The 19,450-nt window shown below is 38.6% G+C and overlaps 1 protein-coding gene across 1 annotated transcript in view; it reads right to left on the reverse strand.

Annotated features, from left to right (window-relative positions):
• The window catches only part of LOC132829009 (ephrin type-A receptor 5-like), a 331,532-nt gene that overhangs the window by 21,406 nt on the left and 290,676 nt on the right, over window positions 1-19,450 (reverse strand). The window contains exons 11-14 of the mRNA XM_060846273.1: window positions 16,278-16,403; window positions 16,000-16,185; window positions 9,550-9,611; window positions 7,166-7,375 (exon numbers count right to left, since the gene is read on the reverse strand). Of these exons, the coding sequence (XP_060702256.1) occupies window positions 7,166-7,375; window positions 9,550-9,611; window positions 16,000-16,185; window positions 16,278-16,403 (584 nt within the window). The remainder of the gene's footprint in view (window positions 1-7,165; window positions 7,376-9,549; window positions 9,612-15,999; window positions 16,186-16,277; window positions 16,404-19,450) is intronic.

Raw genomic sequence — 19,450 nt, forward strand, 5'->3', positions numbered from 1 at the left:
AATACTTTATGATTACTGAACAAAGAAATGGATAATTCTGTGTTATATCCCCTGTCCTCTCCACTGCTAAACTGTATTTAATTTTTAATCTGTCGCAAATAAGGTAGAGACCAATTTAGATCCTCCATTTATTTAATTTGTCCACTTTGTACATTTTTGCATTCTTCTGTTGAATATCTAGTGGTAAATCTCATTCAATAAATTAATTTACTGATTTCCAGGGTAAATGCTTCCTTCCATGACTGTTAATGTTCAACATTCACAATGAACTGGATCAACTCTACAGGATGTTAGAGAGAGAGCAAGACAAATATCATCATTTAAATCTACTTCTTCATGACCTTTCATTTAGAGAAAGGAATGAGCTACAGCATTTGTTTTGTGAACATTTCCTGCCTGAAAGTCCTCTGGAACAGTGGATTATCAGCATGAAAGCTAGCCAAAGGTTCATTTAAATGAGCAGTATTTACTCAGCATTGCCACTTGGATTAATTTTTAAAAAAAGAGCCTGAAGCAAGACAAGGTGAAACACAATGCACTGGACACCGACTGAGTTCATTCCTTAAAGTAAAATTTGATATATGTAGGGTTCTACAGCATGGGACAATTGGAGCAGCAGAAACATATCTGGTATACATGGAGAGAGAAAGGTAAACAGGATTATATTAGTCAACCTCTGAATCTTCTCTTGTAAATTCCATCTCATCCATGATTATAGTTCATATTGGATTAGACTCTGATGAAACACCTAGGAACTACATTACAATAACATGTTGTCATTGTTATGTAAGCTGTCCAAAAATAGACTCAGCAAATTTAGCAATTGTCCTTGCCAAATTCTATTGGCTTTCCAGGATTACTCTATGTTATTCTTAAAATCCTTCATCTTGTTTTCAAATCACTGCTACTTGCTCCACTTGCAAACCTCAGGTTCTTGCTAAGTCTTACTCAGAACAGTAGTTATTGTTTTTATTGTATGTTGTTATATGTCTTACAAAAGTGACCAAATAAGTCTTTCTCCCAGTCCAGTTGTCAATAAATTAAAACAAATAAGTGAAAAATCAAACAGCTATTCAAATGATTTTAATCACAGGTGATAAAACAGGGTAAAAACAAAATCTGTAACAAACACAAATTGCTGGAGAAATGCAGAATTGCTGGAACCCTCTGTGGAGATAGAAATAGAGTATGATCTGAGAATGGATAAGAAACTGGATGAGGAATAGAACAGGCTGTGCCAGGGTGGGGATGAAGGAAATACTGTGCTGAATGAGCCAGGTGTCAGTGCTGGGATTCTGCACATTTTCTTCGACAATATGGATTCATACAGAAAAGAGGCAAAACCTGCATCCAACTGCGAGTGGACCTGAAAGGGAACCTCAGAAATGGCAATGAGCTGGACAAAAATAAGTATTTGATCAGATTAACAACGAGTAAAATCTGATGTGTCAAAATACTGCACATAGGAAGAAAAAAAATTAATGAACATATATCACACAAAGCATTCTGACACAGCTAAGGATGAAGCTGAGAGAACCAGCAGAGTCCTCAACACAGAGGAGCCAAACCTCTGCTCATGCAACAGGAACTCCAAAGCTCACAACATCTAGAGGTTAAAAAATCACACAACACCAGGTTATCGTCCAACAGGTTTAATTGGAAGCACACTAGCTTTCGGAGCGATGCTCCTTCATCAGGTGATAGTGGAGGACTCGATTGTAACGCAGACTTTATAGCAAAAATTTACAGTGTGATGGAACTGAAATTATAATGTATAATTTCAGTTACATCACACTGTAAAATTTTGCTATCAATTCTGTGTTACGATCGAGCCCTTCACTATCACCTGATGAAGGAGTGTCGCTTCGAAAGCCAGTTTGCTTCCAATTAAACCTGTTGGATGATAACCTGGTGTTGTATGATTTTTAACTTTGTACACCTCAGTCCAACACCGGCATCTCCAAATCATAACATCTAGAGGAGCACTGTTGCCTACATCAAAAGGACCCCTGGTCTCTGACAACAAGGTGTCCATCGATTTATGTTCTGAGCACTTCTCTTTATCTTAACTGTTGTTTCTGTGCTACATCAATAACAACTTGTGTTTATATAGTGCTTTCAACATCATAATACATCCCAAAGTATTCACAGCAGAATGAAACAAGTGAGAAATAACTAAGACTTTTTTTATTCACTAGTGGGACATGAGTGTCACTGACTGGCCAGCAATTATTGGCTGCACTTGAGAACATGGTGATGAGCAGCCTCCTTGAATCATTGCAGTCCATGTGCTGTAGGTTAGCCTACAATGCCATTGGGAGGGAATTACAAGATTTTGACCTAATGGCAGTAAAGGAACGGCAATATATTTCCAAATCAGGATGGTGAATGGAAATTGCAGGTGATGTTCCCGTGTATCATTTGCACTTGTCCTTCTAGATGGAAGTTATCGTGGTTTTGGAAGCTACTATTTAAGGACCTTTGGTGAATTTCTGTGGTGCATCTTGTAGATAACACACTGCTGTTATGGAATGCTGATGCTGGAAAAACTGAATGCTTGAGAATGTGGTACTAATCAAGTGGGTTGCTTTGTCCTGGATGGTGTCAAGTTTCTTGAGTGTTGTTGGAGATGCATCCATCTTTAGCAAAAGTGGGATATTACATCTCATTCCTGACTTGTGCCTTATAGTTGGTCAACAGGCTTTTGGGGATTCAGGAGGTGAGTTACTCACCGCAGTACTCTTGGCCTCTGACCTGCTGTTGCAGCAATCGTGTTTGTGTGGTAAGTCCAGTTGAGCTTCTGGTCAATGGTAACCCCAAGGATGTTGATCACGAGGGATTCTGTGATGGTAAAACCATTGAATGTCAAGGGGCAGTGGTTAGATTGTCTGTTGGTGATTGTCACAACCTGGCTAATCCCAAGTTAATGTTCTGGGGACTTAGGTTTGGATCCTATCATGATGGATGGTGGAATTTAATAAAAATCTAAATAAAAAAGCTAGCACAATGGCAACCACGTAAGGACTGTTGTAAAATCCCACTAGGTTCACTAAATGTGTATTAGGGAAGGTAATGTGCCATCCTTGCCTGGTCTAGCCTACATGTGACCCAGACCCCCAATTCGGCTAACTTTTAACTTTGCGCAAGTAAGGATGGGAAATAAGTCTCAGCCTAAGCAGCAATGTCACATCTAGTGAACAAGTAAAAATGTTGCATGCTAACAACTCGCATGGGGTGTTTCTAAGCCAGGGGCAACCTTGGAAACAATTTGATCTCTGCAGGTTTTGGGGATCTTGCTCTGATGATGAGTACAGAGAGCTTTTGGGTCCCTGCTTTTAGAAAGAAAATATGTTCTGTAATCATCAATTGCTGACATATTAGACTGTCTACCCGAGAGCTACCACAATATGTTTCAGAGTGTGCAGGAATCCATTAACAACTTACGTGGTTTTCACACATTGCCTTCAGTCTTAGACTACACCCTCACCTCAATAGATGGTCAAGCTTAGATGACTGGCAGGAATTTGCTGTACCAGTTAGTGCTGGTACCAGTTAGAAAGGATGTTCATATTGGGGTAAAAAATGAGGTCTGCAGATGCTGGAGATCAGAGCTGAAAATGTGTTGCTGGTTAAAGCACAGCAGGTTAGGCAGCATCCAAGGAACAGGAAATTCGACGTTTCGGGCCAGAGCCCTTCATCAGGAATGAGGAGAGGGTGCCAGGCAGGCTAAGATAAAAGGTAGGGAGGAGGGACTTGGAGGAGGGGCGATGGAGATGTGATAGGTGGAAGGAGGTCAAGGTGAGGGTGATAGGCTGGAGTGTTCATATTGGGGCCAAGTTTTTAGTTCTATCATCTCTGAATGAATCAGATCACTAATGTCACATAGCCTGCTTCCCCATTGATTCTGAACATTGAACCTCAGATTAATAGTAGGGCAGTAGGTACAGTTGCTACAAATAGAACACATTGATTTACCACAAGATAAACAGCCCTTGGAAGTCAACTAATCAAAGCTTAACCTGATTCTAAAGAAAGCCTGTTGTGCTAGTTTCCTAATAGTCATAATGTTCCTGTAGAGGCTTAGTTTTAACATCTGAGAGACCCTTATCAGTATCATATCCACGCTTCAACCTCCCTCACCAAGGCCACAGCCAGACACTGGGAAATACAGTACAGACTATCCACAAAATGCCTCCCAATAATTTACTGCAGTTTAGATAGGGGCAGATGAAGATAAATTGAAACAGTATATAAAGGTTGTCCCTTGATCCCCCATCTCCACTCAACTGTGCTGTCCACAGTTAGTGGTTACATTGAGGAAGTAGTAATGGCACAAAATGTCTTCACACCAGTAAAGGACCCTGAATTTACACACATCTTTGTTCAGCAGTACACTTTTCACTTTTTCTGCAGCTAGCATTTTAATTCCAGTAAAATGATTTTGGGATGTCCTTTTTTTCAGAAAGATCCTTGTTACGAAGTAAATCCATAATTAACCAAAGAAATTGTTGAGATATTGTAGCTTTCACGAAAACCATATTTTGATACTTATATATGAACAACAAAGCTTTAAAAGGATACAGAAAGTTTGATGGTTTGAGAGTGTGTAGATTGTTGGCTGATACAGCAATACAGTGTAATCCCAAACTGATGTGTGCAGATTGAAAATGTTACTTGGTCGTCGTCACATATAAACAAATATTAGCTCTTGCAAATGAACTTTTACACAAGATAGGGGATTTCAAAAAAAGTCCACAACAAATTTGATGTGAGCTGCAAAGGTTTAATTGTGACTTAATTTGACTGAACAGCCAAAATGCATTGTTATCATCTTCTCCTCTACAGAGGAGAAGCTGAAGGACTGGATCAAATGTATTTACATATCAATGCCCTGTCACATCTGCCACGTTCAACTATGAGTTGATTTATTACCATGGTCTATTTATTACCATTGAAGTGAAATACATTAAAGACTAGGATGTTAACGTATAAACATGGTCTCATCAGCTAGTAACAAACATGGCTTTATATTCCTATCACTTTTCGTTCTCAATATTCACAAGCTTGTCAAAAGCTCAGCTAGTCAAATTCTAACTATTATAAAGTTCTGCTCACCCATCACACCTGTGCACATAAATCCAAACTTGATCCTGCCTTAGTAATATCTTTGTTTTAAAATTCTCATTTGTTAGTTTCAAATGTTTTTTGGCTTTGTTGTTTTCTATCTCTAACTTCTTCAAGCCCTAAAATCCTCCTAAGATCTTCAGAGTCCTACTTCTGGCCACTTGGGCACCCTCCTATTTATATTGCTCTCTCACTAATTATCAGCTCTTCAGCTGCCTAGACCCATTACCTTGGCATTTCATCCATAATTGTCTTGTCTCTCTTCTGGCCCCTTTCCTTTAAGTCATTCCTTAAAAGGTATTTTTTTTCATCAAACATTTAGTCACTTGTTCTAATTGGCTAAAGGTTTGTTAGGAAGATAGATGTTGCAGGAATTGAAACTTTAGGAGGGTACTTACCCAGAGCTCAGAGACCTCACAAAGAAACCTTTGCTCTGAATTGGAGTTAGCCAAGAACAATTAGATGAATTAAAATCTGCTGTACCTTCTAGGTAGCTATTAACTTGAATCTCTCCTTTCCTGCCCTGTCTTTTCATGCACAATGGAGAGACACCAACTGCTCCCCACATCCCAAAGGATCCAACACCACTCCCGCAAAACCCTAACTTCCACAGGCCTACCAAACATGACACACACCACCAAGTGGATTAGAGATGGCCTGACTCCCAACCCCACCGCGCCCACCCACGACCCCAGATCTGATATTCCCCATTCTGGAATACTCAAATAACACACAAGATATCCACCCATTGTTGCAACTCCCCCTGACTCCCCACAGACTGGTCTCCTTCCTCTCATTTAACCTGGCCTGACTCTTGCCCAATACCAAATACCACTCAAAGCTCACTGGACCTATCCTGACACACCCAACTCCTCCCCGCGATCTACCTAAAGCACACGCCCTCTTACCTGCTAACCTGCCTTCTCTCCACCTCTCATGTTGACCCCTTAACTCTAGACAGTCCAACCTCTCGCTCACTTGCCATTCTACTTCCTCTTCCATCTGCCACTCTACAGTCTCTCTCACCTTCTCTCAGTAGCAGTGAAAGTGACTTCAGGGCTCTTAAATCCTGGAATATTCAGGAAGAAGGGAGACTGTTTCAACACTGATTTCTGTCATTGCTGGAATGTACATGTTCTACCCTTAGAGTAGAATGCTTCAGTTGAGAGGGTCTTGGCCTGGACGCTGATACAGACAACCCATCTAAAGGCAAGTGTACATTTTATCATCTGATCAGGGTCAGAAATAATGCATCTGAAGGTCTGGGCCAATATGTTGTTATGTATTACAGCATCACATTTTTGTTGATAACATTCTGTGAAATACTTGAGAAATATTACAATAAAGGCACAATATAATGCAAGTTGCTTTTCCACTTGTGAAATTTTAATTTTGCCCAATTATCAGCCAGCATTACATTGGAAAAAATAGGAAGCCTTAGTTGAGTAAATAATTGACTACCAAAGGTGAAATTGAGGACTACAGATGCTGGAGATCAGAGTTGAAGAGTGTGGATGCTGCCTGACCAGCTATGCTTGTTCCAGCAGCGCACGCTCCAACTATTGACCACCAAAGTCTACCCCAACAAACAGAACTTTGTTGTTCCTTTGTCATCACTGGACCAAAATCTCAGAACATCTTATCCATCAGCACTACAATCCCCATGCAGCGTAGTGGTTCAAGAGAATGTTCCGCCACCAAATTCTCAAAGGCAATTACAAAAGAACGCAAAATGTTAGCTTTTCTAGTAGTGCCCATATTAGACAATAAATAAAGAAACACTTTAGTCAATACCTATAAGCATGTCAAGACTGTAAAGAATGCCTCGATGTCTGGAACTCTATTTTGCACGGTGAAGTGTTAGACATTGGGAAAGCTGATTTGTTTTTTGATATCCCATTATAATGTTCCAAAATCCTTAACGATGGTAGCTATACCAAAGATGTGATAGATGTACTTTATACATTTGTAATCTGTGGTCTATTATACTTTATTCAAACAATAAACAAAGACAACACTGACCAAGTGTAGTTTCACATACCCTTGTTGTATAAGCAGCTTCTGGATCATCTTCAAGAACACGGGAAAGGCCAAAATCAGACACCTTACTGACCAGGTTACTGTTGACTAAGATGTTTCGGGCTGCCAGATCTCGGTGGACGTAACCCATATCTGAAAGATACCTCATTCCAGAAGCAATTCCTCTCAGCATTCCCACTAGTTGGATGACTGTAAATTGGCCATCATTTTTCTAAAATAGAGTTAAAACATCGATCATTTGGCGTCTCCACTGTTACACTGTAATTCCATTGAGGAGCGAACAAAGGCTAGCTTGAACCATAGTTTAATTGGAAACATATTGAGATGAGTTTGTAGAAAGAGATCCATTGTGAACTTTCTCTTCTAAAGTATCAAACAAAACACTACCATACAGATAGATGAAGCTTCCTTCTCTTACCATCACCTAAATTATTAATACTGGAGACACACCAGCAGAAACTGATTGAGCTACATGTCTTTTTGGTCATGGGATATTTTGGGAGGGAATGCTTCCTGGAAGAAAGTTAATAAGGGCATTAGCAGGACTGAGTGAAATAACTCAGCATTTAATTTACAGATCAGTGCTTTTCTAGTCTGGTCAGAAAGTGCAAACATATCAAAATACTTTTGCCTTTAAAGTACAAAAGCCTATGTGATAAAATAAACAAGACTTCACAAATTTTGAAGGTATGCAATTCAAAGCCAACTCGCCAATAAAGAACATTTTACAGGCTCATTTAAGCATCTGCCATCTGGCATTGATTTTGTACTATTGGAGATGAAACAGATGATGGACAAATCACTGTGAATATCTCATGAGCCAGATCAATTTATATTATATTGTATACATTATATATGTATGGTGTGTCTGTTTCATAGTTAGTTGCAGTTTCCTTGCTTACAAGGACAGAATTCCAACTGTGTGCTTTCCCATCAAGTTTTGTTGGAGACAGGAAAACTGCAGCTGCTGGAATCCAAGGTAGACAAGCAGGAGGCTGGATGAATACAGCAAGCCAGATAGCATCAGGAGGCTGGACAAACACAGCAAGCTGGGCAGCGTCAGGAGGTGGAGAGGTCAATGTTTCAGGTGTAACCTGAAGAAGGATTACACCCAAAATGTTGACTTCTCCACTTCCTGATGTTCCCTAGCTTGCTGTGTTCTTCTAACATTCTGCTTGTCTTCCCAACAAGTCTACTGCTGTTGGCAGAAAACAGGACACAGTGTAAAATTCCCACCAATATTTAACTTAGCTGTTTGAATATATTTCCAAATAAACCTGAAAAATTTGCAAAAGGTCACCAAATGCATTAAGAAAGTAACACAGCCTCCAAAATCTAAACATGTATTTATCAAACTTTGTTACTTCAGTTGCAGGTATACAAACCATTCCTTCATTTTGGAAAGGGTAGTATCAAATTGTGCCCATTGTCAAGACACTGATCTGAACAAATGAAAGTTAACAGGATATGGCACACTGACTCAGTGGTTAGTACTGCTGACTCACAACAGCAGGGCAGGTGACTATGTGGAGTTTACACATTCTCTGCATGTCTGCATGGGTTTCCTTCCACAGTCCAAAGATGTGAAGACTTGGTTGATTGGTCATGCTAAATTGTGCAGGAATGAGTAGATTAGGTGGATTACCCATGGGGAATGCAGGGTTAAAGTTATAACGGTGAGTCTGGGTGGGATGCTCTTCAGAGGGTTGTTGTGCAGTTGTTAGGCTGAATGGCCTGTTTCCACACAGTAAGGAAGCAATGATATTTGTGTGTTTTTTCTCACATGCACTGGTAAGGATTTCCTGTTTTTCTCTGCCTTTGCACACTTGGCATCAACCACTATACATTTTAAGATATGATTTGAAATTATTACATAATTTCAATTGTCAACTCAGTTTCATTCAACATCATGAATTACTTCAACAAAAGATAGAAACCACTATTAGACACCTTGTGTCAATGATCCAACTTTTTTGCCTGCTTTTTTGCAAGCCTTAAATAGATACACTGATACTGGGACACATTTAACAAAATTTTATCCACAATGGGGCTGTTCACAACAAGAAGATTGGGTGAATAATTGGGTTTAAAGTTGAATGCAGCTAGCCCAATGTCTTAGGACCAGAAAAGCAGGACAGCTGTGAACTGGGACTGCTGACCACTGTGCTTGTATACTCTATCTACCTTCCTGTTAAGCAAGGCTGATCGTGAGAAACACAAGCTCATAAAATGTATTCCACCACATTGATTTATAAAGTTGAACACCACCTATTATATTGAGTATATATCATTTCCTGTTCTATTAATAATTCATAAGGAAACAATGACACCAATAAATTGCCAGTTGATTGACAACTTAATTTCTGAAATGTGAAAAAAACTCACCTTTAAAAAAGTATCAAGAGAGCCGTTCTCCATATATTCAGTCACAATCATTACTGGTTTACCTTAAAATATACATAAAATTATTTTTTTACTGGAACATTAAGTACTTAGAAAATATACTGATAGGAGTAAATGTTCAGAAAATTCCAAAACCTAGCCCATAATTTTCCATTTTAATGCATGAAAAATTACAGTTTCCCAAGATTGACTCCCTGTGAGGGTACTACCCACTGGGAATGTCAACTCACAAATTGCAGACCCATAATTTCACACAATGGAAAGACACCACAACAGGCGTAATGCAGTCATGTCTTCAGTTAAGAGAAATAAGCATTTTATTTCTTGCTTTGTTAAATCTAACAACATATTCAGATTATTCTGTAGGTTTTTATTAGTTTGCATTAAATCAACAAATGTTTGTGAACTTAAGGCAGCTGAATTATTTTCCTTAATTTAGCGTTAGTTATTTAATTGACCATTGTTCTTCAACCACACCCCCAAACGTGGCACTTTCTGCTTGCATTTACTTTATTTGAAGAAGTTCACTAAAGCAAATAAAAGCATAAGGTAGTCAATTTCCTTTCCCAAGGCTATCTGAGAACTGGTTTACATAATTAAGTTTTCAGAGTGCAGCTTCATTACAGAATTAGCTTTCAGGCCAACTTTCAATGGCCCAGTAGTTGTGGCTGTGGACTAGCAAATCAGAGGCTATGATTTCTAATTCCACGATGACAAGTTGTGCAACTGAATTTGTGAACTGCGGAATGGCAGTAGAAAATGACAATGCAGTTTTATTTTGCAAAGACCTAACAGGTTCACTAATGTCCTTTAGGGAAGTGAATCTACTCCAGCTAACAATTTATTTTACATAAGGTTAAAATGTTATGCAGCATTTGTGGATGAATACACATTCCTCCTCAATACGCTGAATTTTCACAAAAGATAGACAATGGCGATGCCTTATGAACACACTGGGCATAAAAATAGTCACAAAGATATGAGGGCTTTTGGTGATTGGTCTCTAATCTTAGGTCACTGATCCACCTCATATCACACTATAAACATAGGACCACGCATGCTCCTGGTAAATGAAAAATTAATTTCTTCAAGCCAATTATTTTCCCAGATTAATGAGGCAAATATACATACTACTCAGCTTCCCTTATGGAATTTCACATGAGACTGTGTGTAGCCTTCAGGTGAAGCAGAATTATAAAATAGTGAATAATTGGACTGGGAAGGTAATTCAGTTGGCATTTGAAGTCATATGTTCTATCCTTTGCTTACATTACTGATAATTAAATAGCAAAATAGATGACAATTTCAGAAATGGAAGAACAAATGTCTGGAACACAGGAGTTTCTCTGCAGTACAGAGGTAGGAGGAGGTGGGAGGTAGAAATTGTAAAACTGAACTCTGCAACAGTGGAAGAGTAGAATTGTAGTGTGACCTGGTTGCAAGTTTGCTCGCTGAGCTGGTAGATTTGTCCTCAGATGTCTGTAGCTTTCCTATTGAGCTGCATCAGGGCATTATTTAAATGAGCCACAACACACTGTAGCACCCAGGAACTAAGAGAAGCTGAGGAAAAACACCTGTACAATGTATTCAGGAAAAGTGGGAACGCGATAAGTGCAGCCTGCGAATTCCTACACAACCGACCTAAAACAAGAAGATACAACACACTCAAACTCCAGCCACCCTGCCATGTGTTAAAGACATCTCAGAGACAACAACCAGACTACTCCAGCCCCTAGGCATCATAGTAGCCCACAAGCATACCACCACACTGAAACAGCTCCAGATGAATTTAAAGGATCTCATAGCAACAACTAGCAGAATGAACATCATATACAAAATACCCTGCAAGGACTGCAACAAACATTACATTGGACAAACAGATGGAAACTAGCCACCAGGATACATGGGCACCAACTAGCCACCAAAAGACATGACCAACTATCGCTGATATCCATACACACAGACAAAAAGAGACTGGGCCAATACATTCATCCTGGGACAGGCTGAACAAAGACATGCATGGGAATTCCTAGAGGCCTGTCATTAAAACTGGAACACCATTAACAAACATATTGATTTGAACCCCATTTACAAAGCTCTCAGAAACAAACCAAAAGTGATAAGAAGAAACAGATAAATAGCAAGCAGGACAGAACACCAGCAGTTCATAGGAGGCTCACTGATGATGTTACCTAGTGTGGTGATGAAATGTCAGAGAATAACTCCACCAACTCAGTGAGTAAACTTACAACCTGAACCTCAACCTGAGCTACAATTCTTCTCCAAAATTGTAGGGTGACCTATTTATGTAGATAGTTCCTACAATGAATGTTGATGCAAAAGTTTACAATGGTAACAAGGAATTTGTAAGATGGATGATTACAAACATATTATGGATTAATTTATAGCCATAGATTCTTGTCAATCAATTTAGCTCAATTAATAAATATACATTGCATGGCTTTGTCTTTCCATACTCTTCCCGATCTATGTAAAAACTCAGCTTTATAGTAGAAAATGTTTTCACTGCACAGAAATAGCAAGTGTGCTTCTTCAGCAAAAAATGGATAGTTTTTTTTAAATTAGCAGTATGGCACATAGTCAGTAATGTCAAAGACTGAAGAAGTTCTACTGGAGGGGAGTGCCGTCCCAAGAAGTAAGTGTCAACTTACTATAACTGTACATTAATAGAACAGATGAACTTGAAACTGCCCTAGAGTGTAAATGGAAAAGGTCGGGTTGTTGAAAGAAGGACCTAGGAGTTCAGGTGCATAATTCTTTGACGTTAGCGTCACATATAGAGGGAATGGTTAAAAAGGCATTTGGCCAGCTTGGCTTCATTGCTCAGTTATTTGAGTATAGGAGTCAAGAAGTCATGTTGAAGTTGTACAAGACATTGGTGAGGCCTCTTCTGGAATATTGTGTCCAGTTCTGGTCGTTCATATAATAGGAAGGATATTAATAAGCTGGAGAGGATTCAGAAGAGATTTACCAGGATGTTGCCAGGTAATGAAGGTTTGAGTTATGAAGAAAGGCTGGATAGGCTGGGACTTTTTTCACTGGAGCAGGGGAGGTTGAAAGGCGACTTTAAAGAAGTTAATAAAATAATCAGAGCTATAGATAGAGTTAATGGCAGTTGTCCTTTCCCTAGGGTGGGTGATTGTAAGACTAAGGGGCACATTTTTAAGTTGAGAGGAAAGAGATTTTAAAAAGACATGATGGCAAATGTTTCACACAGAGGGTGGTTTATATGTGGGTATAATTACAATGTTTAAAAGACATTCGGATATGTACATGAATAAGAAAGATGTGGACGGATAGGGGTCAGAAGCAGAAAGGTAGGACTAGTTTAATTTGGGATTATATTCGGTATGGACTTATTGGACTGAAGGATCTGTTTCCATGCTGTATGACTCTAAGCCATGGTTATAAAATGTTGAAAGCTTATTTTCTTAAGGATAATCAAAGATTGGTTTTAGCTTGAAAAAATGCAGAATTTAAAAGATTAGGGCAGTTTAGAGAAGGCTTAATTGAGGTCAGAGCCAAATATAATTTCTCTCCAAGAAAGGAGTATAGAACAGTTCAGGGAAAGCATAATTGTATGGGTAGAAAAGTTTAGTTTGTGCACCTTTCAGACCAATAAGGTTTGCTTAGAAGGTTATCAAAGATTGAGAAAATTTGAGCTCTCAGTTTGAGAGTGTTCAAGAACACTTATCAGTTCATAGGAAGCAACTGGGAGGAATCAAGTAAGCTGAACACAAATATTTGATGCAGAGAGGTCACTTATATGCAGAGAGGTCACTTATTGGAATTTGATTTTTTATAATGGATAAAGTCAGAAATTGGATGTGATATTTTTTCTGTATGTTTTAAACTATGGTCTATATTTAGATAACTTTAGTATTTCAATAAATGAGTGCAACATTAATTAAAATAAAAACATATGATTTATCAAGCCAGATTTCATTCTAGGATCTGATTTTTCCATAAGTATGATCAGTTTTAATCATTAGAAATTGTTTATTACAGAAAAGAAATGAGAGATATACATGAGAAAATGACATTGAATGACATTAGAACATAATATTCTATTTGCACATTTAATAGGAAATACAGCCTGGTTGAATGTATGTTGCATTAAACCAAGTTATTTCAGATAACTAACTTTCTAAAAGACAATGAACACTAAAACTCATATCACTAACACTAGTATGTTCACCAAGCCACAAAGCATACAGCATAACAGAAGCAATGAACAAGACAGTAGCTACCCAGAACGTTTAAGTTTTATAGATGAATTATAGATATATTATAGATGAATAACTTTAAGAACAACTCTTCATTTATAGACTTCTAAGGTTTTGTACCCCTTTTGGGCTAAAATGAGGGACATGAATAGTATTAATGGTAGGTATCTTTTCCCTAGAATAGGGGATTTCAAGACTAAGGGGAATATGTTTAAGAGAGGAGAGAGATTTAAAAAAATACATGAGAAACAAATTTTTTATACAAAGTACAATTACAACATGTAAAAGACATTTGATTAAGTACATGAATATAAAAGATTTGGAGGGATATGGACTCGGGCACAGGCAGATGGGACATTTTTTTTAGGATGTTTGGCATGGATTGGTTGGACCGAAGGGTCTGTTTTGGTGCTGTATAACTCTGTGTCATGGCAATTATTTTGACTTAATTATACTTTATTAGGTTATTAATAAATCTTTTTTAATGCATAAATGTGTTAAGTAAAAAAACAATCACTAACATTGTTTCGCATATATGTAAAACATGGAAAAGAAAGAAAGCTTAGCATTGTCTTTCAAAAAGCATTTAAACAATTAGTATTTGATAGCAAAATTGTCACGTTCAGTGTCACAGTTGCTAATTTAAACCCTTCTTTTGTCATATACATTCGTAATATCCTGACACTAAGTCAAATTTCAGATTCAGAAAAATAAGTTTGCTAAAGAAACAACTCAGCCACTGAAGTATCTCCAAGGGTTAATAAAATTGCATATTGCTGAAGCTATTAACATGGGAAGTCAAGCAGATTTTATTTTTAACACTGCAACAATTCATGCATTACTCATAACTAACTTAGCATGCAAAAAATATTTCTTCACAACTTAATTTAATTCTCCAAATTCCAATGTTGTTATTGAATTTTATAAAACATTCTCCAGTTTCTGAAATGTTTTTCAATCAATTAATGATTAACAACATTAATATTTGAAAATATTGAAATGCAAATTAGCTATTAATGTTTTGCAAAGTTAGTGATTGAAATATTGTTTTATTAATGTTTATAACTAATACATCAGCTTGCTGTAATGAATAACATACCTCTCCAAAATGAATGTAGTATCTGTGTTCAGTAATGTTTGTTAGCAAAGGGTTACTGTTGAAAAACAGCATGAGGGCAACAACTTTTATCTTGCAAGTATAATCTGAGGGCATATACATGAAAGTAGTGTTGCACTGAGCTATAGTAAAGTTTATATCACTGCAGCTTGAAGCAATGGTATCGATTGCCCAATTAAATAGTTAGTAAAATTGGGAAACTAATGACATCCGACATTATGAAATCCATAAGCTAATATTTTGTTGTCAGCCTTGACTCTTTTATTAAATAGAAGCAAGATATTGTAGATGCTGGAGATTTGAAACAAATAAGAAGTACTGGAAAAACTCAGCAGGTTTGGCAGAATCTGTGGAGAGGGAAACAAAGTTAACATTTCAATCCATTATGACTTCTTCAGCAGTGACTATTTTATTGACATGCAATGGGCAGTCGTGCTTTATGTTTTGGTTCAAACAAGAAATTTTCTTGAAACTGGACTTTTTAAATGGAAATCCTTATTTATTAACTGAAAACAAACTGCTTGTATTAATAGCTGAGATGAAGCAGAAGTAGTGCACAACTCAAGATACACCACTAAATGTAAAAGGTAGCCTGAGCTTGAGGTTTTATTCTTAACAAAATTAATATAGTTCTGAGTGTTAAACTGTTAATTAAAATATTAATATGCATTCATACCAATGTCAATCTACAATTGGTAGAGATCTAAACAAAAATCTCTTTGCTGAAAGAAAAAATTGCACGGTCCATGTGAAAAAATCTGACTTAGTAATTGATTTTTGATTTTATGAAGATACACAACGTGAAGCACATCCAGTGTTTAATAAGCTAACATGCTTCATTGAAAATAAAATCATCTACCAAACATCTAACAGTTTTTCCTAAATTAAGATTATTATGCACAATAACACAGTTCCGATAGATGCATACTTATATAGTATTCTTAATCCAAACATGCTTTATAAATAATTAAGATTCACATTTCCAAATATGATAAAAGCTTGACAAATTTCAATTTCACAGCAGACTGACTGATAAGTTTGGTAGATAAGGTATAGAAGGTTACCTACTTTTAGTGACTACCCCTTCAAGGTGGATGATGTTGGGATGATCAAATTGTCCCATTATACTTGCTTCACCAAGGAAATCCCTGCGCTGTTTCTCTGTATAACCAACTTTTAGAGTTTTGATAGCTACTGGGAATTCTCTTTTTCCAGGTAACTTCAAACGGCCACTGCATACCTCACCAAACTCACCTTCAATGAGACATAAAATGTTGTGATGTTAAATGACAATGCCAATGCAGCACAGGTCAGAACAAACTAGCAAAGGTTTTTAATCATCTAACCTGCACCAATGACTCTTTCAATAGTAATGCATGATGCATCAATTTCCTTGGCAAACTCATGAACAGCTTGGCTTGGGTCTTCGTAGGTGTGAGGATCAATGTATGTTCGTATACCTGGCAATTTAACTGTTCAGTGACAAGAAATTATGAAGATATTAGTACAATACTGTGTAATTGCTCATTAAAATGGTTACACAATTTACAGTTTTCTTTTAATTATCTTACAAATTTTTGTTGTCTCCACTTCTCATGTTTCGAGTACATTTCAGTTCATAATGGATGATTTCTCTTCAACTAGTATTCATCATTAGTATCATTTTCTGCAGTTTATAGGATATTAGCCTGTTGAACGCTTTGTTCACACCGTTCTAGGCATGTACAGACACTTGGCTGACCAGGTACAGCCCTGCCTATATTTTCAGTTCCAACCATTTGCAGTGACACATGAAAAATTTGCAGTAAATCAATGGGCCTGTCATGCTTACAGCAGCCTTTGTCTTCAAACTCATCTGCCATAGAGTCATAAAGTTATAGAGATGTACAATATGGAAACAGTCTGATCCAACCCGTCCAGATATCCCAACCCAATCTAGTCCCAACTGCCAGCACCCGGCCCATATCCCTCCAAACCCTTCCTATTCATATATCCATCCAGATGCCTCTTAAATATTGCAATTGTACCAGCCTCCTCCACTTCCTCTGGCAGCTCATTCCATACACGTACCGCCCTCTCAAAACAGTACATAGAAAACTTTCAGCTCATATGCCCAACCTGTTCCTCCTATTAACCAGCCAATTCCAAAGGTTTGCATCTGAGTCCCTTCTCAGAGCTGAACAGCTCAGTACTGTTGAGGTAGCACAAGGATCTGAGATGTGGGAGAATCACAAATAGTCCACTGGCATAGAAAGCCCAGAAACAACAGGGCCGCAGAAGAGGGCTAACACTCACCATTGCATGTACTGCATCTTTTTTTAAAACTTTGCACCTGAGAAATGAAAGATTTTTTTTAGCAAAACCCTCATGTTTTAATGTCATTGGTGAATTCAAGCTCCTGCTAACTCACTCAGCTTTAGCGTTTTATTCTGGAACTTTTTGAAAGCTTTGTACTTCACAGTTTCTGAGAAACTTATTCATCCAACATAATATCCAAACATGCATTTTCACCTCCCTATATTGCCCTCTTGAAATTGAGACTAATCACATTATCTCTTAGGCTTGTTCCTTACGACAATCTTAAAACTGTACTATTCTATACCTCTTCCAAATTTCTATCCAGCTACAATCTGCATGCTTTTAAAAGAGAGGTTTGTTGTGTTCAGATGATCAATTAATAGGTAAAAATAACTACATTCACATTGAATGCACTAAAACATCTGAAGACAGCTTAAGAAATTGTAACTGGCCATGATCAAAGGCAAAAAAATTACAGTTGTATATTTTGTAGGAGAAAGTGAGGACTGCAGATGCTGGAGATCAGAGCTGAAAATGTGTTGCTGGAAAGGCGCAGCAGGTCAGGCAGCATCCAAGGAGCAGGACAATCGACGTTTCGGGCATAAGCCCTTCTTCAGGAATGAGGAGAGTGTGCCAAGCAGGATAAGAGAAAAGGTACGGAGGAGGGACTTGGGGGAGGGGCATTGGAAATGCGATAGGTGGAAGGAGGTTAAGGTGAGGGTGATAGGCCGGAGTGGGGTGGGGGCGGAGAGGTCAGGAAGAAGATTGCAGGTTAGGAAGGTGGTGCTGAGTTCGATGGTTGGGACTGAGACAAAGTGGGGGGAGGGGAAATGAGGAAACTGGAGAAATCTGAGTTCATCCCTTGTGGTTGGAGGGTTCCTAGGTGGAAGGTGAGGCGCTCTTCCTCCAGCCGTCGTGTTGCTATGGTCTGGTGATGGAGGAGTCCAAGGACCTGTATGTCCTTGGTGGAGTGGGAGGGGGAGTTGAAGTGTTGAGCCACGGGGTGGTTGGGTTGGTTGGTCCAGGTGTCCCAGAGGTGGTCTCTGAAACATTCCGCAAGTAGACGGCCTGTCTCCCCAATAGAGAGGAGGCCACGTCGGGTGCAGCCGATGCAGTAAATGATGTGTGTGGAGGTGCAGGTGAATTTGTGGTGGATATGGAAGGATCTCTTGGGGCCTTGGAGGGACGTGAGGGGGGAGGTATGGGCGCAAGTTTTGCATTTCTTGCGGTTGCAGGGGAAGGTGCCGGGAGTGGAGGTTGGGTTGGTGGAGGGTGTGGACCTGACAAGGGGGACACGGAGGGACTGGTCTTTTCGGTACGCAGATAGGGGAGGGGAAGGAAATATATCCCTGGAGGTGGGGTCCGTTTGGAGGTGGCGGAAATGACGACAGATGATGTGATGTATATGGAGGTTGGTGGGGTGGTAGGTGAAGACCACTGGGGATGGAACCCCACCCAGGACAGAACCCCACTGGCCCTCACCTACCAGTCCACCCCAGGATACAGTCCACGTCACTCAGACTCTAATAGGATTTTGCTCATTACTGTAGCTGAACCTCACATATATTTGTCTTGTCCTGCTAATAAAAATCAGTGCAATACTTAAAATTAACATATTACACTTTTATATATTCAAGGAGCATAATTCTGTGTAGCATTTAAGAATTTTTTCAGCTCATTGGAGCCAGGCTAGTAAATCTACTGGGGCTGATGTCACTTCAGCTAATTACGTTTCTAAACACATGCACCATCAGGGGACAAATGAAGAAAAATCCTTAAAATTCCATAATACGTCCCTTATCATCCACTGAGACTAGTTCTACCAGGTCTCTACTGCTTTTATAAGGTTGAGGTTGAGAGAACCCCTGGAGAAAATTAGGGCCAATTTCTGTAACAGTTCAGATAAACTGACTGATACAAATTATGAAAATCATTACAGTATTTAAAGCATTTCTGCAAGCATATTAATAGCATTGTGATTCAACACAATAAGACACTCTTTGCTTCCCATCAGCAAGGCAGTTTATCAATAAGTTTTCAACTAGCAATTCCCCAGTGCATTGTTACTGTTCCTAGTCAATCTTTCAAGCTAAACATCAGTCATTACCGCTCATGTGTATTAAATAACTGACTGTACCAGCCTCACACCTCATGATTATATCCTTGTATTTTGAAATAGGACCTAATCAAGCTGAAATTCTCAGTGAACATCCCTCACTGC

The sequence above is a fragment of the Hemiscyllium ocellatum genome, chromosome 2 (genome assembly GCF_020745735.1).
Source record: "Hemiscyllium ocellatum isolate sHemOce1 chromosome 2, sHemOce1.pat.X.cur, whole genome shotgun sequence".
NCBI classification, from domain to species: domain Eukaryota; kingdom Metazoa; phylum Chordata; class Chondrichthyes; order Orectolobiformes; family Hemiscylliidae; genus Hemiscyllium; species Hemiscyllium ocellatum.